General features: G+C 47.9%; 1 protein-coding gene across 1 annotated transcript in view; it reads right to left on the reverse strand.

Moving 5' to 3' along the window:
- The window catches only part of DKK3 (dickkopf WNT signaling pathway inhibitor 3), a 48310-nt gene extending 42807 nt beyond the window's left edge, over positions 1-5503 (reverse strand). Inside the window, exons 1-2 of the mRNA XM_082660240.1 lie at positions 5388-5503; positions 4543-4789 (exon numbers count right to left, since the gene is read on the reverse strand). Of these exons, the coding sequence (XP_082516366.1) occupies positions 4543-4755 (213 nt within the window). The 5' untranslated portion in view covers positions 4756-4789; positions 5388-5503. The remainder of the gene's footprint in view (positions 1-4542; positions 4790-5387) is intronic.
- Positions 5504-23769: the final 18266 nt, after the last annotated feature.

Below are 23769 nucleotides of genomic sequence, written 5' to 3' on the forward strand. Positions count from 1 at the left end.
AATGAGGTTGAAAAAGGGAAGGAATCTGCCTAAGGTTATCACATTCTTAGTAAGTGGCAAAACTCGGATTAGAACTCGGGTCAGTCTGACTCCAAATTATGTGCCTTTCCTAGTATGTGATTCTGCTTATACTTTTGCTGGGGAGATAGGAGAGCCCCACACAAGGCAGTTTGAGGATGATTATGACAGTCTGTAGAAGCGAGTCAGGCGTTCAAAGAAGAGAGAAAAAGGCTTCCAGGTGGAAGAGGAGGCATGATTGGGTTGGTCTCACAGAACAGATACGATTTGGATAGAAAGGAGCATAGAGGAGGCGAAACTGGCAGCCTGGATGAGAATGGTGTGTCATGGGCTAGGGCAGAGGGTCCATGCTGTACCCTAAATGGATAAAATAATGGATAATGAAGTAGAGACAAATTGACAGGTGAGTCCAGGGGCAGTTCTAATGCAGACAATGTTAGCCTGGTTCTCAACCGAGAGGCACCCCAGAGTCATGTCCAAACTTTTAAAAAATATATACATATCTGGATCCCTTCCAGACCTGCCGAATTAGAATTTCTGGAAGGGGGACCCCACATATCAATGAGCTTCCCAGATGATTCTGAGATATTCCCTCCCCTCTACTCGCCCTCAGGTAAGAACCTTTGCACCAAGCAATGGGGAGCTGCAGCAAGTTCTGAAGACTAGTTGGGAGATAATACAGAATCCAGAGAAGAAAAAGAACGGAGTCAGGGGACTAGCTACAAGCAGGCTGAGAGTCAGAAGTTTTATCTGGGGAGGGGCCTTCTAGGTGGTAAAGGCTCCAAATAAATCTAGAAGGACCAAGCCACTGAGAGCTGGCCACTAGGTTAGGCAAGAAGTTGTCCGCAGCATCGTCAGAAGGCAGCACAGTAGAAAGTGCCCGGGTTCTGGAGTCAGGTAATGGGGGGCAGGGGCAAGTCCCAGCTCGGCCACAAAGCAGCCACGTGACCTGGGGGCAAGATACCAAATATCTCTAAACCTCAGCTTTCTTGTTTGTAAAATGGGGATGATTCTACTTTGTTGAGCAGATGTAACGATTAAGGATCATGAAATCTGAGCGCTTGGTACAATACAGTATCTGTCACCCTGCAAAGGTGTAATACTTGCATAACGTAGTCGTCTAAGAAAGCAGTTTTAGAAGCTAGTTTGCCGGGGGATGTCTGGGTAGGAGTGGAAAGGGCAGGTAGTAAATAACATGTGTTCCAAGGGTTTGCCAATAAAATGGAGTAGAAATGGATGAAGCTAAGACAGGAGATTTAAGACTAAGAAAAAGGCTTCTTAAATTTAAGTGAGAGATCCTGAGATGTTTAGTGATAGAAAGGATACAGCTGGGAAAGAATAGGAGTCTGGAGATACTAGAGGGACTAAATCCGGAAGGAGAATGGAATGTTTCAATGCTCTTAAAATTTCTATAGGAATGGTAATCCTCCAGTTTGGCTTGCAAATAATTGACAAGTTACCAAATTTAGAATTTGCTCTGGGCTGAACAGATAGTCTTTATATAAAACCTTCTCCCCCTCAACCAGTGGTTATTTCAACAGAATGAGCTAAAGCTCTTTCATGGCGCCACAAGCTAAAAGTACAGTTTACAGTGGAAATTTCAACCACAACTATTACTGCCACTCGCAAGAGAAACTTAAGCCTGAAGCAACAGGACTTGTTTCACAGAGGCGGAAAGTGAATATTGTTTAAAATGGCACCTACAATTGGTTGAATCTGCGTGTCTGTTAAAGGAGCAGAGTAAGAAAAACTGGAGAGAGAAATTCAGGCTTGGTATTGGGATTCTTCCTAGGAATAGGTGAGGTGGTAAGAACATTCTAAAATATGCCAGTTACAGATGTGGCAATGGAGGGGCAGGGAATGGTTTTATCCTCACAATACTTTTATCAGTAACATACAGAATAATTAAACAGGAAAACAGGAACAGCCCAGACTGAACCATTGGAAGATTTGCTTCCCCTCAATAATGATCCTACAAGCAGAGTTAACCTTTTTCCCTTAAGAGAAATCAGCAGCTGAGTCAGCTGGAATATTTTAAATGTCAGGGAGTTACTTGAAAGCAGATTCGTGATGCAACTCTGTAAACTATGTAAACAATTAATGCATCTGGCCTCGTGTCCTTTTTGGCTCTTCTCTGGGACAGTAAGTAAACAGCAACTATCTTATGTTTATGAGATTTAAGAGGCTTTCTGGCAGTCTCTTTTAAAAACTTAATACTAACAGCCATAATCTATTGTGAATCTATATCAGACACTTGTGGTTCTTTTGTTATCATTCCTACTACTGTTATTAATATGATGATAATGAGAGCCATTATTTATTGAGAACCAACAATTTCCCATAGTCCTGACAACCACACGAGGGGGCAACTTATATTGCCTCAATTTTACTTAACCTCATTTTTATTTTATTTTATTTTTTGGCTGTGCTGCGCAGCTCGCGGAGCAGCTTAGTTCCTCGACCAGGGATAGAACCCGGGGCCACGGGCCCACGGACCACGGCAGTGAAAGCACCAAGTCCTAACCACTGGACTACCAGGGAAGTCCCTACTTAACCCATTTTAGACGACCAGAAAACTTGCTTTACTTACATCCTCTCATTTAATTCTCCCCATTACCCCCGAGGGGAAATGGACATTTCCTCCATTTCAGAGCCTGGATCCCATCACTCGTAAGCGGCAGAGCTGGGATGAGAGAAGGAAGGTTGGTTCCCACTGAGCGGGGTGGAGGTGCCAGCCCATGTCTCCCCTGGTGGCAAACTGCAGAAGTCAGGCAGAGCCATGTCTGGAGGAGGAAGGCTGGGGCCCAGGCAGAGGCAACGTGGCCAGCTCCCTCGGAGTCAGCACCACCACAACGTCCCGCTGGCCGCAAACTGCTCTCATCAATGAAGAGACTGAAGGGGCCCTGCCGCTCCCTCATCCCCCCTCACCAGGGGCTGCCGGCAGAGGACCATGCTGCATGGGCAAGTTCACACTGAATGAAAACACGCAGGTGACCTGGTCAGGCTCAGTGGGAATCCATGGGCAGGAGGGAAGCAAATGACCTGCTCTGGAACCAGAAGGACTGTGAGCTCAGTTCAATTTGAAGGCGCAGAGTGAAAAGACACTGGGGCCTCTGATGCTTCGGCGCCTTTCATTGTTCCATGTCATGATTCTTTCGCTTTCTCAGGAAACAGAAGGCCACAGGTTTTAGAATCTGGCCTGTCCAGTGGATGTTCAGATACAGCTGCCCATGCAACCGCCTCCCAATCCAGTGTCCCCTTCACCAGTGTCCAGGGTCCACCAGGCTGACTGTTGTGGGCAGGAAGGGGAACTAACCCAAACCACACCGGGGTGGGAGGAGAAAGCCACCTCTCCTGGTAGACCAGAGCCAGCTTTGGAGACTTTGTCCAAATGCAGTGCAGAGAAGCAGGGATGTGGAGGCACCTGACCTTCCAGCCTAGACATCTGGTCCCTCACTGACTCCTTCATTGTATGGCTGGCTTCTCTCCAAAGATAGGCTGCAGCAGAGGCAGGCCCAAGAGGGGCCATGCCTACCCACCCCAGGCAGCAGGGTCCCCTGGCTGGGAGAGGTGGGCCAGCTGCACCTCCTGTCCAGGCAACCCTGGTGATGCTTGCATGCCCACCATAGAGGATGCCATCCATAGTGTTTGGACCTGGGAGGCAATGGAAGGAAGAAGCCAAGCAAAGTTTTCCCAAGGTATCTGGTATCTGATAACTAACAGCTGCTATATATTGCGCATCTATTACACGCCAGGTGCTACACATATCGTGGATTTAATTCTCACGGGACACTGAGGTACAGGATGTTAAGGGATCTGCCTAATGCCACCTGCTAGTGAATGGCAGAAGAGGGCCCTGAGCCCAGGACTGACTCCAAAGCACTCTTGGGGTGGGGTGGGAGGTTGCCCTTCACACAGCTTCTCCTCCTCTCACCCACCACCCTCTGACAACTGACATTGCTGGGATTTAGGACTCCCAGTTTCCTTCTCTGCCCCACATGGCACTGGGGAAGCCCAGACAGATTACCAGCAAAGCTCAGGGCTCTTTGTCCCCACATGACACCCCAACTGTCTCTCGGGAAGATGGCACAAGCTCAAGGCCCAGACAAGCTGGGATTTGAGATGCCTGGAGCTTCCTCAGCAAAACCACAGCGCTGGAATACCAGGGGCCTTGCAAGCCTCCGCTGAGGACAGGATAAGGCCAGCTGCACACCTGAAGATAATTGCAAGGTGATGGCCGGCAGCCTGCAGGCAGGTGGTGACCCTCCGCTGCCCATGGGCAGGTCCGGCCGGAGTCTCTGGCTGGACAGACTCAGATCCAGAGCTTTTGGCAGGAAGGCAGAACGAGGCGGGAGTTGGGATCACCCCGCGCTGCCTTCAGATAACTCGGAATCTGCTGCCCGCCCTGCCCAGCCCTTTAGCGGACCTGAGGACCCTGGCCAGCGCTCGTATCACTGCTTCCCCAGCCCCCGCTGTCGCCAGCCTCGCGCTTCCCCGGAGCGCGGGCCCTTCGGGCGCACTCACCTCCTCCACCGCGCTGCGCAGTTTGTGCTGCGTGTCCTCCATCAGTTCCTCAACCTCGCGGAACATCTCGTTGAGAGTGGCCTCCTCCTGCGGGTAGCTGAGAGCCGGGCCGGGCTCGAACGAAGCCGGGGTCACTGTCGGAGCTGGCGCGGGGGCCGTGGGGACCGCCGCCGCCAGCAGCAGGCACAGCAGGGTGCCCGCCAGCCATCGCATCTCGGCTCAGCGCCCGCAGCCGCCGCGCCGCCGCCTGCGCGTGCCAGAACGCTGTCAGAGGCGCGCCGACCACCCTCTGGCCCGCGCCGCCCGCCCCCGCCGCCTCTGGCACTACGAGCCGGGCCCGCCCCCGGCGCCCCGCTTCCCGCACCCACTCCCAGATGGGAGGAGGCCGAGTCCCCTCTGGACGCAGCTACCTCGCACAGGGAAGACCCCCACCCGCTCCAGCCCCGCGCCCGAATCCCCTGCGTACCCCCTGGCGCATCCTCCGGCACAGGCTGTGCTCTGCCCCCGCCCCCAGTGATAGCCCCTCCCGCGAGCAACAGAACCCGGGTGCCCCCAAGCTTACAACCCTCTCCCCTCACCGCCCTCCCCACCGGCCCCTCACCCCGGCTTGGTCCTGGGTTTGAGCCCTGTTCCCTCCTCGACCAGGTCAGAGCACAGCTCTGGTGCCGCGACCCCACTCCCACCCCATCCTTACCCGAGCCCCCATCTTGGGTGGTCAGAGAACAGCTCATCACCGCCCCCTCCCCATCGCCGGGGTCGGAACCAAGTCCTGAGCCCAGTCCCTCCCCCACCCAGGAGCTACCAAGATAAGCCACCTCCCTTCCCCGCCGCCGCCCTTCACCCACCCCGACTGGACCGAGCTGTGCTCCGGGCTGGACTTTCCAGGCCTCGCCAGGGGCTGCCTCGGGACTGCGGAGCGGGAGCGGCGCGCTGCGCGGGCCGCGGGTGCGGGGAGCTCGGCGAGGATGCTGCAGCGCTGCTACCCTGGCGAGCCCACAGAGCTCGCCCCGCCCGCCCCGCCCCGCGGGAGGGGCCGCAGCCCAGCCCGCCGCCAATGGCCGGCCCGGGCGCCGGCGACCTCCCGCCCCAGGCTGGCCTCCTCTGCCGCCGGCGCCCGGCTCTACCGGAAGCTGTCGCGGTCTGTTCATCACGTTGCCCCGCGGCATCCCAGTCCATTGTCGTCTCTGGCCCAGATTCTTGCCACAGTTTACGGGAGGCGAGGGGAAGGTGTTTTTTCTGGGTCCCACCTTGCCTTTTCCAAGCCATCCTCTACCCAGCAGGCAAGATAAAATCCAAGCCCCTTAGCCTGGCGTTCAAGGCCCATCACAAGCTGGCCTTAATCTGTCTGCCGTGGTTGTTTCAGTACTCCAGCCAAGAAAACCCACTCCTAACTCCCGCAGTAGGTCCCGAGAATGTCAGCAAGTTCCTTAAGGGCAGCATAGCAGAGTGGTTAAGACCAGACACGGCAGCCAGACTGCCTGGTGTCAATCCCAGCTCTGCTCCTTAGGAGTTTACCAATCTGGCCAAGTTAGCAGATTCGTCTGCTCTCCATGTAGCCCAAATGTAAAATGGAGGTTATAGGAGGACAACTAAAAAACGTTGCTCGCCATCTGGTTCTACAAGAACGAAGTCACTAGCCACTGCAGTCACAGACCTTCAACACCCCCTGAAAGGAGTTCAGGGCAGAGATCAGGAATGAGGCACTCTGTGCTCTGGGGAAATTGGCAGAACAGGCCTTCAGGAGAAAATTTGATGAACCCAAACTCTTGTATCATCCCATACTTAGAAAAGCACTAAAACCATTCATTAACACATCTGTTCCTCATGACCAGCAGCAACTTTCTATCGAGATGTGTGCTTGGTTGCATGTACCCCCTTTGCCAAAATCACAGATCTACTGACCTTCCCCCTTACCTCTTTGGAACAGTTCCACAGAGCTTTCTGAGAGGCTGTCTCACGGGCTACAGTCCTCACTAAGTCCCCAAAGAAAACTGAAACTCACAGCTCTCGTGTTGTCTGTTTTTAATTCAGTTGACAAGTAGTAAGGTACCTCGTAGGTAACAAGTATAATGTACGCAGGTAGGTGTGGGGCAGGCAAAAAGTGGGGTATAAATGTCAGCTATCGTAGTGAGAGCAGAACTTTGTCTATTCACAGCAGTCTCCCTAGTACCTAGAACAGGGAGCACTCACATAATTTTTGAATAAACCTGTGTTTTATTTGTCAAAACTCCTCCTATTTTTTCCTGTTACTCTTTCTGTCTGGACAGCCCTCCCTCCTCCCCTGACCCCATCTTTCAAGACTCAGTGTCTCTCGTTACCTGTCCCTGCTCCATCCCATTTCTCCTCTAGGCACCCCCAGCACCACGTGCTTCCCCATGGCAGCCCTGACTTGCCACGGTCTCTCTAGTCACTGGCCCATTTTCCCCAGAGACCTCGAACTCCTAGGAGGCAGGGACTGACTTGCTCACCGTTGTGTCACCAGGGCCTCAGTTATAAGACACACTTGGTCCCTGAGAAATGGATGGGCTGGTCATTATATCAATTGCTAGTGATATATCAATATAGCAGTAACATTATGAGAACTCACAATGTGCCGGGAACAAGTATTAACTCATTTAATTCTCAAACAACCTCTGAGGTTGGTACTACTACTTTTATTCCCATCTCACAAATCAGGAAACTTTCCTAAGACCACATAGCTCATAAGCGGTTGAACTGGGATTTGAACCAAGGAATCTGGCTCCAGAGGCTTCACCCTTCACTGCCAAACGCCTCTGGCCAGGAAGTATGAGATGACTTGGGATGATGACTTGGGAGCATCTGATGAGCAATTTCTGCTGGTGGCCACTTGGAAAACATGCGTTTGGGGGAGGGAGTTCGGGGCATGCCACCCCAAATATACCACTTGGGCATATTGACTATTTTGAACCGAAGGCACTTGAGAAACAGCAGATGTAGGAAGGGCTCTCTGACCTGCCCTTTTCTACCTACAAAAAGGCCATAAAATTTTTCATGAGAGAGGTGCCCTCCCTGTACCAGGAAGAGAACATCCTTATCACCAGAGAGGAAGTCAATGCCCAAACGGATCTGTACAAACACACACTTACTAAAATAACCCTTATCTTAGTTTTTTCACCATACCACTCCCAGTCACCTCCCCACAATTCACTGTCCCTAGTCCAACCCCCTTTGCCTTGTCATTTCTTCACAAATCTATCATTTCTTCGTCTAAAAGGTACAGAAGCTTTCTGCTCTGGGTCACCTCCTCAAGTCTGCATTGACCTGTGAAGTCTCCCATGTACATGTAAAATTTTAATAAAATGTGGGTGCTTTTCTTCTGTTACTGTCTTATGTCAGTTTAATTCTTAGGCCCAGCCGGGGACTCTAAGAGGGTTGGGGAGACAATTTTCCTCCCCTACAGGGACCATGGCCTCTTTGTCATGTCCATCCAGCTGAGTCCACAGCAGAGTGTCAGTCGGGAAGAAAGGATATTGGCGGCCTTCTTGGCATCGGGCACTGTGCACACCCTAAATCTATAGTGAGTTGCCTGGAAACTCAGAGAAGTTATACCCTCTGCCCAGACAGCAAGTGAACGGTTGGTCTGGAACTAGACTCCACGTGTGGCTGACTCTAAAACCAGTGCTCTTAGCTTTCCTTCTCATGACTGCCTTTCTTTGCAGACGTCTTCAAATCACTGTTTATCACCAAGATGTGGCTTCTAGCCATGTTCTCTTCAATTTCTGGGCCTCCGGGTTAAGCCCTCCTAAACATCCAGGGAAAGCCCCCTGACCCCCCCAGCATCCCGTGCAGCCTGGCTCAGCTCTTCATTAGCTTTCTGAGGGTGGCCGATCCTGTGCAAAGAGCCTGGAACTGACTCTCCAGGTTCCCCACCAGGCACACACACTAGGAAGAAACTAGAGCAGAATGGAGACTCCAGCCCGAGGGCACACTTTGGACCCAAGAAAAGAGTTGCAGTGGTGCAGATATATAGAACAAACCATGGTCTTCCATTCCTCCCCGTTGCTGGCTTAAGACACTGGGAATTTCCCTGAATAAGACTTGTCTTCTATCTTATATCTTTTGCCCTGCAGTCTGGAGTTCTTGACTTTCAGAATGAACTTTTAAAAAAAAGAAAAATTTGAGCTGCTCCCAAGTGACAGGTGAAGGGCTATGTGTTTTCTCCTATGGGGTCTAAATTTTGTACTCTGAAAGGTATGAATATATCAATAGTGCCATGATTAAGTGAAACTAGCAAAAAAGAAAGAGATAAAAGGGAAAAGAGACAGGAAAGGTAAGAAAATCTACAGTCCTCAAATATAAGGGCTCCCCCTGCCCAGCTTCATCCAATCCCATCACCACCTTGAGGCAGGAAAAGCACTGAGGCAGCTGCAGAGATGGGCCCCAGCCAGACCACACATGTTCTGGGCTCCTAGAAGCTTAGGGGCTGGAGTGGACGAGCCCTGTGCTTTGGGGGCCTGACTTAAGAAAGGGTAGCAGTCTGGATGATCACTGTGAGCGGTCGGGCCTAGGGGCACAGAGAGCAGGCAGAGTTGTCAAAGGCTGTCCAGAGCAATCATCTTTAGGGTAAGGAACTATCTAAAATGCCACAATTTCCATTATATCACTGGTCTAAGCTCTATATCCATCAGGGACATTGTTTTTGCTTTTAGGGTGTTTGGAAACACTTCTTGGAATTATTTTAAAAGTCTAAGTCCTCACATTTTCTCTATTGGAGTCTCATTTCAGGGTTGAGGAAGTGGCAACAGAGACATTGTCACCTGCTGGAAATTACCTACAAAGTCAGCACCCACACAGCAATTTCAGGTCTAGCTGTCCACCCCACAGACACTCATGGCCATGTGCTTGAAAACACTTTTTAGCGTCTTCAGCAGAAGAATGGGTGAACAGGTTTCCACAAACAATAGAATACAACAGTTAAAGGAATGGACCAATATTTCTAGGCAACAACGTGGATAAACTTCAAAAGACAAATGCAGCAATTTGCAAAATGAGATGCACAGAATGCTATTTGTGCTTATTTTAAAAACACAAAACAACTATCTATTGTTTATGGATGCTACAAATATAGTAAAAAAAAAAAAAATTTACAGAAATAGGCAGGCTGCCTGTGAGGTAAAAGGTGGGGGAAGAGATGGAGAAGGTCTTCAGTCACATTTGTAACATTTTATTTCTTTAAGAAAGAGAATGTAAAAAAAAAAAAAAGAGAGAGAGAATGTAGCAGCGTGGAGGAATGTCGAAGCAACAGTGTCCAAAGATTCACATCAGTTTAATGCTGCAGTTGATTAACTACACGGGGGCATATGCGTGTGTCTGTTGTATTATTTTCTGTATATTTGAAATAGTTTGTGAATAAATTGAAACAAAAGAAAAAAGCAAAAGGCAAGCCCCTCCCAAGCCCTATCCTGCACCCCCCAAAAACCAAACCAAAACAGAACACCTCTAAGAGCCAAACAGACTTTTCTTGGATCTGTTCTTGGCGGAAATGCTCTCTTCCCCAAGACCCAGCAGTGGCCCCCGTTGCCGTGAGGTGAGAGGGGGGAGTGGAGGGTCCACACCAGACCCAAATGGAGGGGCATTTCTCTTCATGAAATGCCCTTCTGTGTGCTCCAATGGTTGGGAGCTTTCCTCCTGGGGTGGGTGGAAGGGTGGGGGAACTGGAGTCAGGTAAGGACCCCGGGCGGTGGGTGGGGCTTATCTATCAACCCATCCCCCAACTCACCGCCATCACCAGGATAGGGAACAGTCTGCAAGCAAGGAAACCTCAGACACCCATGACTCGGAGGCACTCAATCTGGATAGGTGACTATTGTGTACCGAGTTTTTAAAGTTGAACCATTCAGAATAATTAATTAGACCAAGGAAGGATTTATTACACATTTCTCTTTTTTCTTTCCCTTCCATCTCAGATAGACTACACTGAACACAATTTGGAAACAAATGTGAAGAGTTGGCTCAGACATCATGTGGCTGCATGGCTATTTAATATCTGTTTAATATTTAGTAGCTGTTTTCCCTGCTGGAATGCAGGCCCCGTGAGATTGCCCAGGACGCCTGGCCCTGCAACCGTCTCCTGTCCCGTCCTGCTGATGGTCTGCAGGGAGTTCACACTCAATGAGGAAATCCTGAATGAATGCGAGCCTGATAGGGACTGGGCTCCCTGCCCACAGGAATCTACAGTGAACAAAGAAACAGAAGTAAGCAGGTAATGGCCGGGACAGTAAGACAGAGGAAAAGACAAGCTGATTCTTTTCAGAACGTCCATAGTGGGATAGGGCTGTTCATCGCTGGTCCAGTCATCTCTGTGGGAGTGGGAGATCCTGTGGCGTCCTCACGCGTGACCCACCTCTCCCACCCTTTTGACTGGACCAGGATGGACACCTGTCTGAAGCTTGACCCATCAGATTCTTTCCTGGATTTTGAGGCTGCAGACACCATTGTTCAGCTGCTTGAGGACAAAAGCCAACATAGAGAAAGTCAGAGAGAGAGAGAGATTGAGGGAGAGACACATTTAGAGAAATGAGATCCTATAAGCTTGAGAGAGAGGGTGATGGGAAGAGAGGGGCTGCCTCACCCCATGATGTCATTCTGGTTCTGGATTTTAGTCTTTCATGCGTTTGAAAGCCAGTAGCTGCCCCGTCTGCCCTCAGACCCTGTGAGATGTTTTGGGATTCTTCTCATAGACTTCCCTTTTTGTTGCAGCTAGGTTTCACAACTTTCTGTGGCTGGCTACCAAGCTGCCTTAAATGTCTGGGGTGGGGCTGCCTATATTTTAACAAGGCAATCCTCATCAAGGAAGGTTTGCATTAGAGGAGATGCATGAATTAGAAATAGAGGGCCACCAGGCCCAACGGGACAGGGAAATGTCAGCCAGGGGCCTCCTCTCCTTTGTTAGCCGCTCTGACCCACAGTGCCAGCCACCAGTTACACTGAGGCTTCCCAGCTCCTGCCTGGAAGCTGTCATTGTTCTGAAGATATCGGTGCCAAGATTTTTCTGAATGGAAACTCCATCTGGCCTTGGAGAGTGTTCACATGGATTCAGATTTTCCATGAGTAACAGCCACTGAATATCCAAAACATACATTTAATTTGCCAGGTTTCTGCGGGTGGGTGAACAAAAGAGACCCAGAGGACCGTATTCCCGGCCATCACCCTTGGAACGCGGCCCCGGAGGGATGAGCCCCGAGCCTGGCTGTCTTGCTTTGCTGTTTAGCAGGTGGATTCGTGTGCTCTGTGTATCCTTACATGTGTATCTGAAGTGGGTGATAACTAAGGAGCAAGAGAATTTCGGTGGAGCCAGCACCAAAAGAGGAAGACAGAAGAATTGATCTTATTAGGCAACCATAGAGGAAGACTATCTAGAAATCTGTTTCTACCCAATTCTCTCCATTGCTTCAGGTCAAAATGGTGCGTTTATTTCTTCCCTGGAGCGACTTTCAATGCTGGCTCCATCACAGAATCAGCTGGGAAGCTTACTAAACAGTACAGATGCCTGAGTACCCTTTAGAGCTGCTGATTCGGACATATGAGAGAGGGCTCCTCAGGGTACCTTCTAGAACTGTCCTTGCTGAAGATTCCCTTTTCATCAAGCCTCACCCAAAAGCTCTCCTCTCATGCCATCAGCTTCTCCCCTGACCTGGGCAATGGCCAGTAGCACTTGCTTCCCTCTGGATGTGGTTGGAAGCTGCTAGAGAGTGGAAAGAAGGCTGGACCTGGAGCTGGATAGTCCTGAGTTTGGGTTCTGGCTCTGATCCTAACTTCCATGACCTGAATATCCCAGGATTCTCTAGCTTATGGGCACATTAGTGCCCAAACCACAGGGCTCTTAGCCCACACCTGCTGTCACTAAGATAATCTGGGAAGTCCCTAAGAGATGTGTTTGCACATCTGTGATTCAGTTCTGGTTTCCAGTTGCCTCCACTACCACCGTCTCCAAAATAGTTGCACCATCTTGAAGATAATGAGTCAAAGCTTAATGGGTGAAGAGCTCAATGGCATAGCCGGGTGTCTCCAGTGGGCTGGCCGCTGTTGGGTTTTGCTACATTAATATCCTTGCTGGTCAGCAGCAAAAAGGAATGAACTACTTATATGCACAAAACAAACGCATCTCGAATGCATTAGACCAAGTGAAAGAAGCCGGACTCAAAAGGCTATACGCTGATTCCATTTATATGATATTCTAGAAGAAAGCAGAACCATAGGAACTACAAACAGATCGTTGGTTGCCAGAGGCTGGGATGCAGGGAGGTGTTGACTGTAAAGGGGCACAGGGACCTTTGGGGGATTCTATACCTTGATAATGGTGGTAGACACACAACACCGTTATGCATTCGTCAAAACTGGTAGAACTGTCCACTAAAAGCTCTGAATGTAATGTACGCAAATTACACCTACATTAAAAGAAAATGGGGGGAAAAAAGAGATAAAGTAACTTGCCCAAGGTCCGAGCCAGGGATCCAAGCAGGTGTGTGGAACTCCTGGATCTGGACTTTGAAGTGCTCTGCAGCGTGTGCTCAGGCAGCTTGCAGGGGAGGGGGCACCTCTCAGGAAACACTCTGTCCTTGGTCAGGAATATCAAAGAAGTCTGCAGTCGGGGCATCGTGATGTGGGGAAAGGAACTGTGTTCCAGTCATGCTTTTGCTACCTTCTAGATTTATAATCTTGGATGATCTAATTTCTCTCTCTAAACTCGTTTTCTCATCTTTAAACTACTTTCTCTTTTGAAGGCATTGCTGTGTCATCGTAAAGGGCAGGGGCCCAGGAACAGCCCCAGTTCTGCGTTACTCTCCACAGGTGACTGGGACAAGTCTCTCCACGTCTCTGAGCCCCACTTTCCTCATCTCGAAAAGGAGGACAGGACCTGCATCTACCTCATGGGACTGATGTTAGCCTGACAGGCACTCAGCAAAGCGCCTGGCACTTAGCAAGCATCAGTGAATGTGAGCTATTATGATATGATCACCAGCCAGCAAAGCTCTTGCAAAGCGAGCAGGGAACAGAGCTTCCTTTGTGTGCGCTCAGCTGGGGCTGTAGGGGAGGCTGGGTGAGGGGAGTGTCCATGGAAATTTTGCTCAGACCACGAAGGGTTATGGAGGGTCTTGGGCAGACAGTTCTTCTCTGTTTACGCAGGCAAACCTTTTGTCTGCCTCGGTGCACAGTGCCGCCAGCATGGCTGGGTCAGAAGTTCACATCATAAACAGTACCCAGAACATGCTCCCATCCACGCTTAGGTCCTGCAGCTGAGGCTCTTACATTTTAAACTCTTTTTCTTTTCTCCCTCACAGTCGGCACATCCCTTCCTGCAATATGATTTCCATCCAGCTCCCTGATGATATGTGAGTAAGAGACAGATGAAGGGACTTGTCCAAAGTCCCACTGTTAGCAAGGGAAATTGGAGCAATATGGATAGCTACTGCTAAAATTGTGTCTTCTCATTTTTATCCCTCTGTCGCTGTCACTCTCTGTGTGTTCCTTCTTGATCTAAAGCAGACACTTGGAATGGGTCTATTTGCTTAATATCTCTGCAAGGCAATAGCCCCTTGCCAGTTTGATTGTGCTCTTTTGGAAATTCACCGCGCTGGCCCTGAGGCTGACCAAGCGTGCCAGGCAGCACATGCTAGCACCCAGCATCTTTATGGCTGGAGTTCTTAAACTTTATCAAGCATCAGAATTGCCTGGGGTCGGGGGAGTGGGTCTTAAACACAGACTCCTGGACAGGGGCCCTGAACTCCGCATCTCTAACAATTTCCTGGGTGATCCTATTACTATCTGCCCAGGAACCAAACCTTTAGAATGTCTATTCATCACTGTTGTGGGAGATACTAAGTCTCACTTAGTATCAGAGAGATCAGAAGATGGGTGGTAGCATTGCTGGTAGCACCCTAGCCCAAGTAAAAGAGAGAGCGACTGGAGATAAAATCAAAAGGAAAATTGAAGTGTTCCCCAAGTTTTTTGTTCTACTTTCTGCCAGCAGCTATCACTAAACATTCCTGATGGGGTTCAAATTAAGAACCAAGAGAAGAGGAACTGGTGAAAGATCTGCTCAATAAAATGGACCATTGAAACCCAGAAATGCAGAGGGACAAAGAAAGATGTTTATAGAACATAACTGATAGTCAAAGAGCCGAGCTGAAAAGAACAGTGCTGAGTGTCACAGCCAAGGTAAGGTGAGGTCAGAAACAGGGAGAAAATAAAAAGGGAGCAGATTAGAAACAGGTTTGGATATGGTACCTGCCACAGGTTAGGGCAAGCAATGCAGGCTCAGGTCTGTAAAGGGTACATGGGGGCTAGAGAGCAGCCTGCTTTTATGAACTGATGGCTACATAAATCCTACAATAGACAGCTGATGCTTTAAAGGACCAGACAGGACTGAACAATTCTCTTAAAACTTAAGTGTTAGATGAACAGAGACATTATGTTTTAAGAATCACATTTGGTAAAACTACAATGAGATACTGTTTTTACCTTTCAAAAGAATGAAGCAGCTTTATCTATTCTCATTCATTCATTCATCCATTTATTCAACAAATATTTTTTGGGTGCTTCCATGTGCTAGGCTCTGTTCTAGGAGCTGGGAATTGAGATGAATGAAGCAGCAAAGCATCTGTTTTTACAGAGTTTACATTCCAGAGAATAGAGAGAGACCTTCAAACCTACACATACACACAACACACACACACACCACAGAGAGAGAGAGAGAGAGAGAGAGAGAATAGTTTATATTTTAGGAGGTGATAAATGCTATGAAGAAAATAAAACTGAGGACAGAGAAGAATGAGGAGAGTTGCTATTTTAGATGTGCTTTCGAGAGACCTCTGATAAGGTGACATTTGAGCAGACACAAAGAAAGTGAAGGATGGTGACTACAGATTCAACGCAATCCCTATCAAACTACCAACGGCATTTTTCACAGAACTAGAGCAAAAAGTTTCTCAATTTGTATGGAAACACAAAAGACGCCAAATAGCCAAAGCAATCTTGAGAAAGAAAAACGGAGCTGGAGGAATCAGGCTCCCTGACTTCAGACTATACTACAAAGCTACAGTAGTCAAGACAGTAGATCAATGGAACAGGATAGAAAGCCCAGAGATAAACCCATGCACATATGGTCACCTTATCTTTGATAAAGGAGGAAAGAATATACAATGTATATTGAATGTGTATTGAAGAATATACACCTCTTCAATAAGTGGTGCTGGGAAAACCGGACAGCTACATGTAAAAGAATGAAATTAGAACACTCCCTAACACTATACACAAAAATAAACTCAAAATGGATTAAAGAACTAAATATAAGGCCAGACACTATAAAACTCTTAGAGGAAAACATAGGCAGAACACTCTATGACATAAATCACAGCAAGACCCTTTTTGACCCACCTCCTAGAGAAATGGAAATAAAAACAAAAATAAACAAATGGGACCTAATGAAACTTAAAGCTTTTGCACAGCAAAGGAAACCATAAACAAGACAAAAAGACAACCCTCAGAATGGGAGAAAATATTTGCAAACGAAGCAACTGACAAAGGATTAATCTCCAAAATATACAAGCAGCTCATGCAGCTCAATATCAAAAAAACAAAAAACCCAATCCAAAAATGGGCAGAAGGCCTAAATAGACATTTCTCCAAAGTAGATATACAGATTGCCAACAAACACATGAAAGGCTGCTCAACATCACTAATCATTAGAGAAACGCAAATCAAAACCACAATGAGGTATCACCTCACACTGGTCAGAATGGCCATCATCACAAAAATCTACAAACAATAAATGCTGGAGACAGTGTGGAGAAAAGGGAACCCTCTTGCGCTGTTGGTGGGACTGTAAATTGATACAGCCACTATGGAGAACAGTATGGAGGTTCCTTAAAAACTACAAATAGAACTACCATATGACAGAGCAATCCCCCTACTGGGCATATACCCTGAGAAAACCATAATTCAAAAAGAGTCATGTACCGCAATGTTCATTGCAACTCTATTTACAATAACCAGGACGTGGAAGCAACCTAAGTGTCCATCAACAGATGAATGGATAAAGAAGATGTGGCACATATATACAATGGAATATTACTCAGCCATAAAAAGAAACGAAATTGAGTTATTTGTAGTGAGGTGGATGGACCTAGAGTCTGTCATACAGAGTGAAGTAAGTCAGAAAGAGAAAAACAAATACCATATGCTAACACATATGTATGGAATCTTAAAAAAAAAAAAAAAGGTTCTGAAGAACCTAGGGACAGGACAGGAATAAAGACGCAGACATAGAGAATGGACTTGAGGACACAGGGAGGGGGAAGGGTAAACTGAGACAAAGTGAAAGAGTGGCATGGACATATATACACTACCAAATGTAAAATAGACAGCTAGTGGGAAGCAGCCACTTATCACAGGGAGATCAGCGCGGTGCTTTGTGACCACCTAGAGGGGTGGGATAGGGAGGGAGGGAGGGAGACGCAAGACGGAGGGGATATGGGGATATATGTATATGTATAGCTGATTCACTTTGTTATACAGTAGCAACTAACACAACAACGTAAAGCAATTATACCTCAATAAAGATGTTAAAAAAAAAAAAAAGGAATGAGGTACTGATGCATACTGCAACATGGGTAAACCTTCAAAATATTATGCTAGGTGAAAGAAGCTAAGCTCCGAAGCTCACATATGGTATGACCCTACTTATACGAATATCCAGAATAGGTAAACCCATCAGGACAGAATGTAGCCCGTGGTCACCCGGGGTTGGAAGGGAGGTGAATGGGCAGAAACTGCTTGATGCGTAAGGGGTCTAACTTCGGAGTGATGGAAATTCTTTGGAACTAGATAGAGGTTGCGGTTGCACAACATTGTGAATGTACTAAATGCCACAGAATTGTTCAGTTTAAAACGGTTGACCTATGTTTTGTGAATTTCACCTCAATACATTATCAGGGGAAAAGAAGTACAGAATAGCATGATCTCCAAGGTAAACTGCTAAGTCAAAAAAGTGTAGAACAGTGTGTGTATGTTCCTGCGTATCTAGCAGCATGGAATACCCTCATTCACCTTTCTGTACCTGATGCAATTTACAAATTGTGTGTGTATTCTCTACGCAAAAAATGTAAAGTAAATAAACGAATTGTTTTTAAACACAGTGCTGACTTCAGAGTCACACTGGGTTTGAAATCCCAGCTTTGACAGGCATCAGCTGTCAGCCTGTGTTACTCTCAGCCCCAGGTTTCATATCTGTAATGTGGGTACAATGACTGTACCTACTGCCCTGGGGTTGTCAGGTACATTAATGAGATGGTGCAGGTAAAGGGCCCAGTGCTTGGGATACTGTGACACTGAATGAATGGTGGGAGTGGTTCCTACTCATAACACTCCTGACAGCAAATGTGTGGGCTTTTCCCACACCAACCACCAGTTCTGCAACACCCTGGACACTGACTGGGTATCTTACAGCTCAGTTCAATCCTGACGCTATTCGCCCACGGTTGGTGCAGACCCTCAGGTTAAAGGCTCAGTTCCATAAGGCTGTCCCCATTTCTTTTTTTCTTTCTTTTTTTGAGGGATCTTAGTTCCCCCACAGGGGACTGAACCTGGGCCCATGGCAGTGAAAGTGCAGAGTCCTAACCACTGGACCACCAGGGAACTCCCTGTCCCCACTTCTGAACCAGTCACAAGTCCCAGGTCATCACCTGTACTTCTGACCAACTAGCTCTAAATTGGTGCTTCCCATGCCCCTCTCCCTCAGGCTTGACAGTCTGCCAGAAGAGCTCACAGATCTCAGAAAAGAGCTTTCCTTGCTGTTACTGGTTTATTTTACAGGATACAACACAGGAACAGCCAAATGGAAGAGATATGGCAACGTATGTCGGAAGGGGTATGAAGCATCTTTGCCTTCTCTGGGCATGCCACCCTCCCAGCACCTTGAAGCTCTCTGAACCAACCCAGAAGCTCTCCGAACTTTGTCTTTTAAGGGTTTTAATGGAGGTTGCATTATGGAGGCGTGATTGATTGACTCAACGGTCGTTGGTGATTAACTCAATCCAAGCTTCTCCCCTCCCCGAAGGTCAGGGGGTGGGGCTGAAAGTTACAACCCTCTAATCAAGCCCTGGTCTTTCTGGTGACCAGCTCTTATCCTAAGGCTCTCTAGGGTCCCCTAGCCACCAGTCATCTCAGTAGCATACAAAAGACACTCTCATCACTCCAGAGATTCTGAGAGTTTTTGGAGCTGTGTGTCAGGAACTGTCGGCAAAGACCAAATATATTTCTGCCATGGTATCGCAGGATATAAAGCAGATCCTTACAGAAGAGAGACAGAGCAAGAAAAACATTATTTAAACCCTGCTCCCCAAATCTAAGCATGCTTTCTCACTTTTGCTAGGTGCACTGGTGGAAGAGCCCAGGAGGTTTTTCACACTGTGAAGGGGAGGTCATGCATCAGGGGCACTGCTGTGATGCACTCTGAGGCTGGATGCGGTAGCCACAGCTGGCATCCTGAGCCACCAGGGCACACTGGAGTAATACCAAACCGTGACCAGGTGCACATGGAGTTACTTTAAAAAGGGACTGAGAAAGCCAGCTGACACTGCTCGAAAGTCAACTTGAGTTTATGGGGCGTGCCCTTCTTTGCTGCCCAGCCTGGCTGTACTCCTGAAGCCTGAGGTGGAGGCACAGGAAAAGCCTCGCGGTGCAGCCAGAGACTCCTGCAGCTGCGGCTGCTGAACACAGGCCCATCCTCTGCTTCCCACCCCCCTGTAGCCTGGGACCCAGCGTGAGATTCTTCCCCAGCCACCCGGACTTACTGCGGTGCTGCTCCATCAGTTTCCTGGGGGTCACCTGAAACACAGGTGTGCTTACTCAGCAGCTCACGGGAGGAGTGGAGAGGATCAGAAAGGATGCAGCCTTGGGTGACTCAGGTGGCTCCTGAGGGAGCAGGTCTGTAGCTCCTGCTTGGCCTCTGGCGTGTCAGGCTCTTACTTCAAGCACAAATGGTCCTTCCCTCTTTAATTCCTGTTGCGAGGCTTGGCTTTTGGCTCTCGGTTTGAAACTTTTTTATCATCCTCACTGGACCACGAGCATCTTGGAGGCAGGCGCCTCATCTTATCATCATTTAGTCCATTTGTGCAAGAGGGCAAGGCTTCCCCACAGTCAGCAGTGTCATTCCTGAGGGGCAAAAATTGGTTCTTGGGGGAGAAAAGTATTCTTATGTTTATACATAAAGCACAAATGTACATACAGTATATAAATATAGAGTGTATCTGTGGTACTAAAATGTATAGGGGGAGACAGAAAACATTGCTAAAACGGTTTGTAGGGGAGAGATCAAAATAAAAAATGCCTGAGAAACCCTGGAGTATATAAGGAAGTCAGAATCTCCATCTCTCAAGATGGAGATCTTAATTCCTTTTCCCTGTCCTGCTGTGAGGGTTAAATGAGATAACGGGAGATGTGGCACGCAGCAGACACACAACAAATGTAAGATCTATTCACTCCGGTGGCCACCTGAGAGTGCCACTCTTCCAGAACCTGCTCTTTCCCAGTCTCTTTGGCTGCTCTATCAGCTGCCTATCTGTGCCCCTGCCCATAGGGTGTTGTAGGCACAGGTAAAGGTGCTTGTCATTTGGGTTTAGCAGGCCCCTGTAATTCACAGGCGAGGCAGGTCCACACCGAGCTAGGAAGTGCAGCCCTGGGCCCCCCTCCACTACTGGCCACAGTCCCTTTCCGGGGCCACCTCTCCCCTTGCTGGCTGGCAGTCCCTCCTCTGCGTCCAACCCCCACAGAAGGCAGGAGAAAAATCTCTGACAAGAGCACTCTCAAAAGGGCTCCTCTGATCAAAAAGACAACAAGCGATGGAGAGGATGGGGAGAGATTGTAACCCTCACACACTGCTGATGGAAATGTAACGTGATGCAGGTGCTTTGGAAAAGTGTCTCAGTTCCTCAGATGGTTCAACGTAATGTTACCATATTGTCCTGCAATTCCACTTCCAGGTATAAAAATACCCAAGAGAAATGAAGACATGTGTCCCCACAAAAACTTGTACATGAATGTTCATGGTAGTATTACTCATAACAGGCCAAATGTAGAAACAACCCAAATACCCATCAACTGATGAATGGATAAACAAAGTGCAGTGTACCCATACAATGGAATGTTATTTGGCAATAAAAGGAAATGAAGTCTTGATAACATGTTACAACAGAGGTAAACATGATACTAAGTGGTTATTTATGTGCTTGTCTTGTCCCATCTATCTGAAGAGCTCCAGTGACTTGCCTTCCTCGTTCCTGTTTCTCCAGTTACCCAGCACTTGTTCTGGGGCATGTCAGAGTTTAGAACATTTTTACTAGATGAAATTGCTAATTATCACTTCCCCTGTTCCCACCTATACTGTGAGTCAGCACTTGTTCAAGATCACAAAGCTAACTCCCTTTAAATGTTCACATTCTAAATCTAAGTCCTGATATATTATACTATTAAGTATGCTCTCCGACTTGTCTATTTCATATGCCTCAGGACCTAATGCACAGTGATCCTTAGCAGGTGGGTAGAAGATATTAGCTGAATGGATAATTTAAACAATAAAAATGCTGCAGGAGTCCTGCACTGTTCAAAGCCTGCCTTTTCCCAGAGGGTTACTGTTCAGGGTGACAGGAGAGAAAGACAAACAAATCCTTGTGTTCCGTGAGCTTTCCTCCTCTCAAGACATCTGCGCAGGGTTTCTGTCTATGTGGATTGGGGAAGTGATGCTAACATTTGCAGAATCTGCCTTACTTGTCTCAGGAACCAAGTGGGTCTACTTATATGTCTATGTCACGTTTATTTTTTCATTCAGTGAATAGTTAGAGCCTTACCAGCTATGATGCCTGGCTCTGAATATATACAAATGAAGCAGTCGGGGTCCCATTCTTAAGGAACAGAGACTTGTTTCACTTTTTCTTTTCATCAGCTTGAGAACCAATACCTAACAGCTTCTTCCTTTATTTTTTAATGTTTCCTACCAAGCTTAGAATAAACTCAGCTCTATTTTGTAGAATTGTCACAGGAGTCCCGAGGGCTTGTCTTTTACTTTATTTGTTTATCTTTTTATTTGACACGTGCTCATTGTGCTCAAGAGTAAGTCAGGTGGCCTCTCTGGGCCTCAGGCTGTTCTCAGATCCAGGGGGTATCCCCTTACCTTTCCCAACTCTCAGGGACAGTGTGAGGGCCATGCAGAACCACGAATGCTGAAAGGGCTTGCAGTGAACCCAGCTGGATGGGCGTGTCGTGTATAACTGTCATTCTGCCCTGGGCCATCATCACAATTTGAAGAGAATCTGGACAGAAGTCAGAGAAAAGAGAGACCGTTTTTATTTCTCAGTGGAAACACCTGCTTTTTGGGACATCGATTTAAAATGAAAACATTTAAAAGTATGCATGATCTTAAACAAGTCATTTCTCCTTCCTGAGTCTCAGCTCCCTCATCTATGAAATAAGGCTGTGGGACTAGATCGACAGGTTTCGAACTATGCTCCAGAGAAATTCTCACTGGGAAGAGACTCTTCTATCTCCACATCTGCAACTGCAGAAATAATTTTTTAAAAATTTCCCCTCATTTTACATATTTGGCTTCAATGTAGGTTTTCTGTTCTATTTTTTTTTAAATAAAAAAATCCTGGAGCTAAAACAAAAAGGAAAATAAACCCTACGGCTAAATAATCTGTAACGAGTATCCTCTGGCTCTGGCCATCCTGCTCACACACACATGGACCCACGTGCTACTGCTTAGCCTGTGTGCATTCCTCTTGTGTGTGTTAGGTATGTAGGAGGGCCTCTGGGTACTGAATTCCTTTGTAGGGGAGAACTGGTGTTGATCTGCAGCCTGCACTGCACGCAGAGATGACCATTTTTCATAGCAGCATTCCTGAGTCTGAATAACCTTTGGCAGCTGAAGGCGGAGAAAGAAATTCAACAACCAGTCCAGGGAAAACCTCTTCTTCCCAATGCTGGAATATGTTTTAGTTGCAGGTGACAGGGGTTGCTGGGGAGTGGAGGGTTATGGAAACAGTGCCACCTTGTGGTCCTGTGGTCACTTTCCCGAGCAAGCCCAGGCTGGTTGTTGAATGGCTCTTGGAGGGATGGGCTTCTGGAGGGATGGACTCCTGGAACCTGGGATTCTGAATTTGCTGGGAAGGGGCTTTCTGAGACCATAGCCTGGGTCGCGCCCAGGTCCCTTCCAGGCAGCAGGCCCAGGTGCCTGTCTCTGGAGCCCTTCTCTGGAAGCCACCACGCTGCTGAGGCCTGTGAGGGCTAAGGGGTAGATGTGTGATTGCTGGGGGAAGTGTGCTGTTGCTGGTGGGACAGCATCTGGATCTCGAAGACAAGGGCAAAGCCTGAGAGGCGATGGGACAATTTTCACAACTGACACGGCTGAGGCCAAGTTGGGAAGGTGGTCTACCAGGAAGTACATAGAGGGAGGGTAGGAGGTGGTATCTCCCTGTCCAGAAAGAAACTCAGGGTTCATGCAAGGAAGAGAGGACTATATCCATCACCTTGACCTCATTCTGACCCGAACCCAGGACCCTGAATGATCAAATCCCTTGTCTGTCCCTACCCTTGCCCACCCTTGGACTAGACCTCAGGGTGACAGTGATGAACCCAGCACAGACAGTATGGGAACTCACAGCCTGGTGCAGCGCTGTCTGGTACAAATATAACAGGAGCCACAGGTGCCAACCGTTTATTTATTCTAAATTTTCTTGTAGCCACATTAAAAGAAGGAAAAAGAAACAGGTGAAATTACTTTTTAATTATATATTTTATTTAACCCAATATCTTGTCATGTCAACATGTAATTAAAATAAAAATCAGTAATGAGATATTTCACATCCTTTTTTCTTTTTTCCTGCACTAAGTCTTAAAATTCTGTGTGCATTTCACGCCTGCAGCATGCCTCTCTCTGCCTCTCAGTATTAAGAGGCTGCTGGGACCTTCAGGACCCAGCCCTAAGGAGCTACTTCTCTGTCACTCGGTCACCAATGTGTCCTTTGGCCCAGGGCATGTCAGTCACTAATGTGGGGTTTGATGTCCTTGCCTATGAAATACGGGGCTGGACTGCTTGACCTCTGACGTTCTCCCTGAGGGAAGTGATGCCATCATAAAATGAGGCCTAGGCCTAACCCTAACCCTAGTCCTGCCCTGCCTCCCTCAGATAAGAGGCTCGGCTGTGTTTTCCAA

Source organism: Grampus griseus, assembly GCF_964374135.1.
Source record: "Grampus griseus genome assembly, chromosome: 8".
NCBI classification, from domain to species: Eukaryota; Metazoa; Chordata; class Mammalia; order Artiodactyla; family Delphinidae; genus Grampus; species Grampus griseus.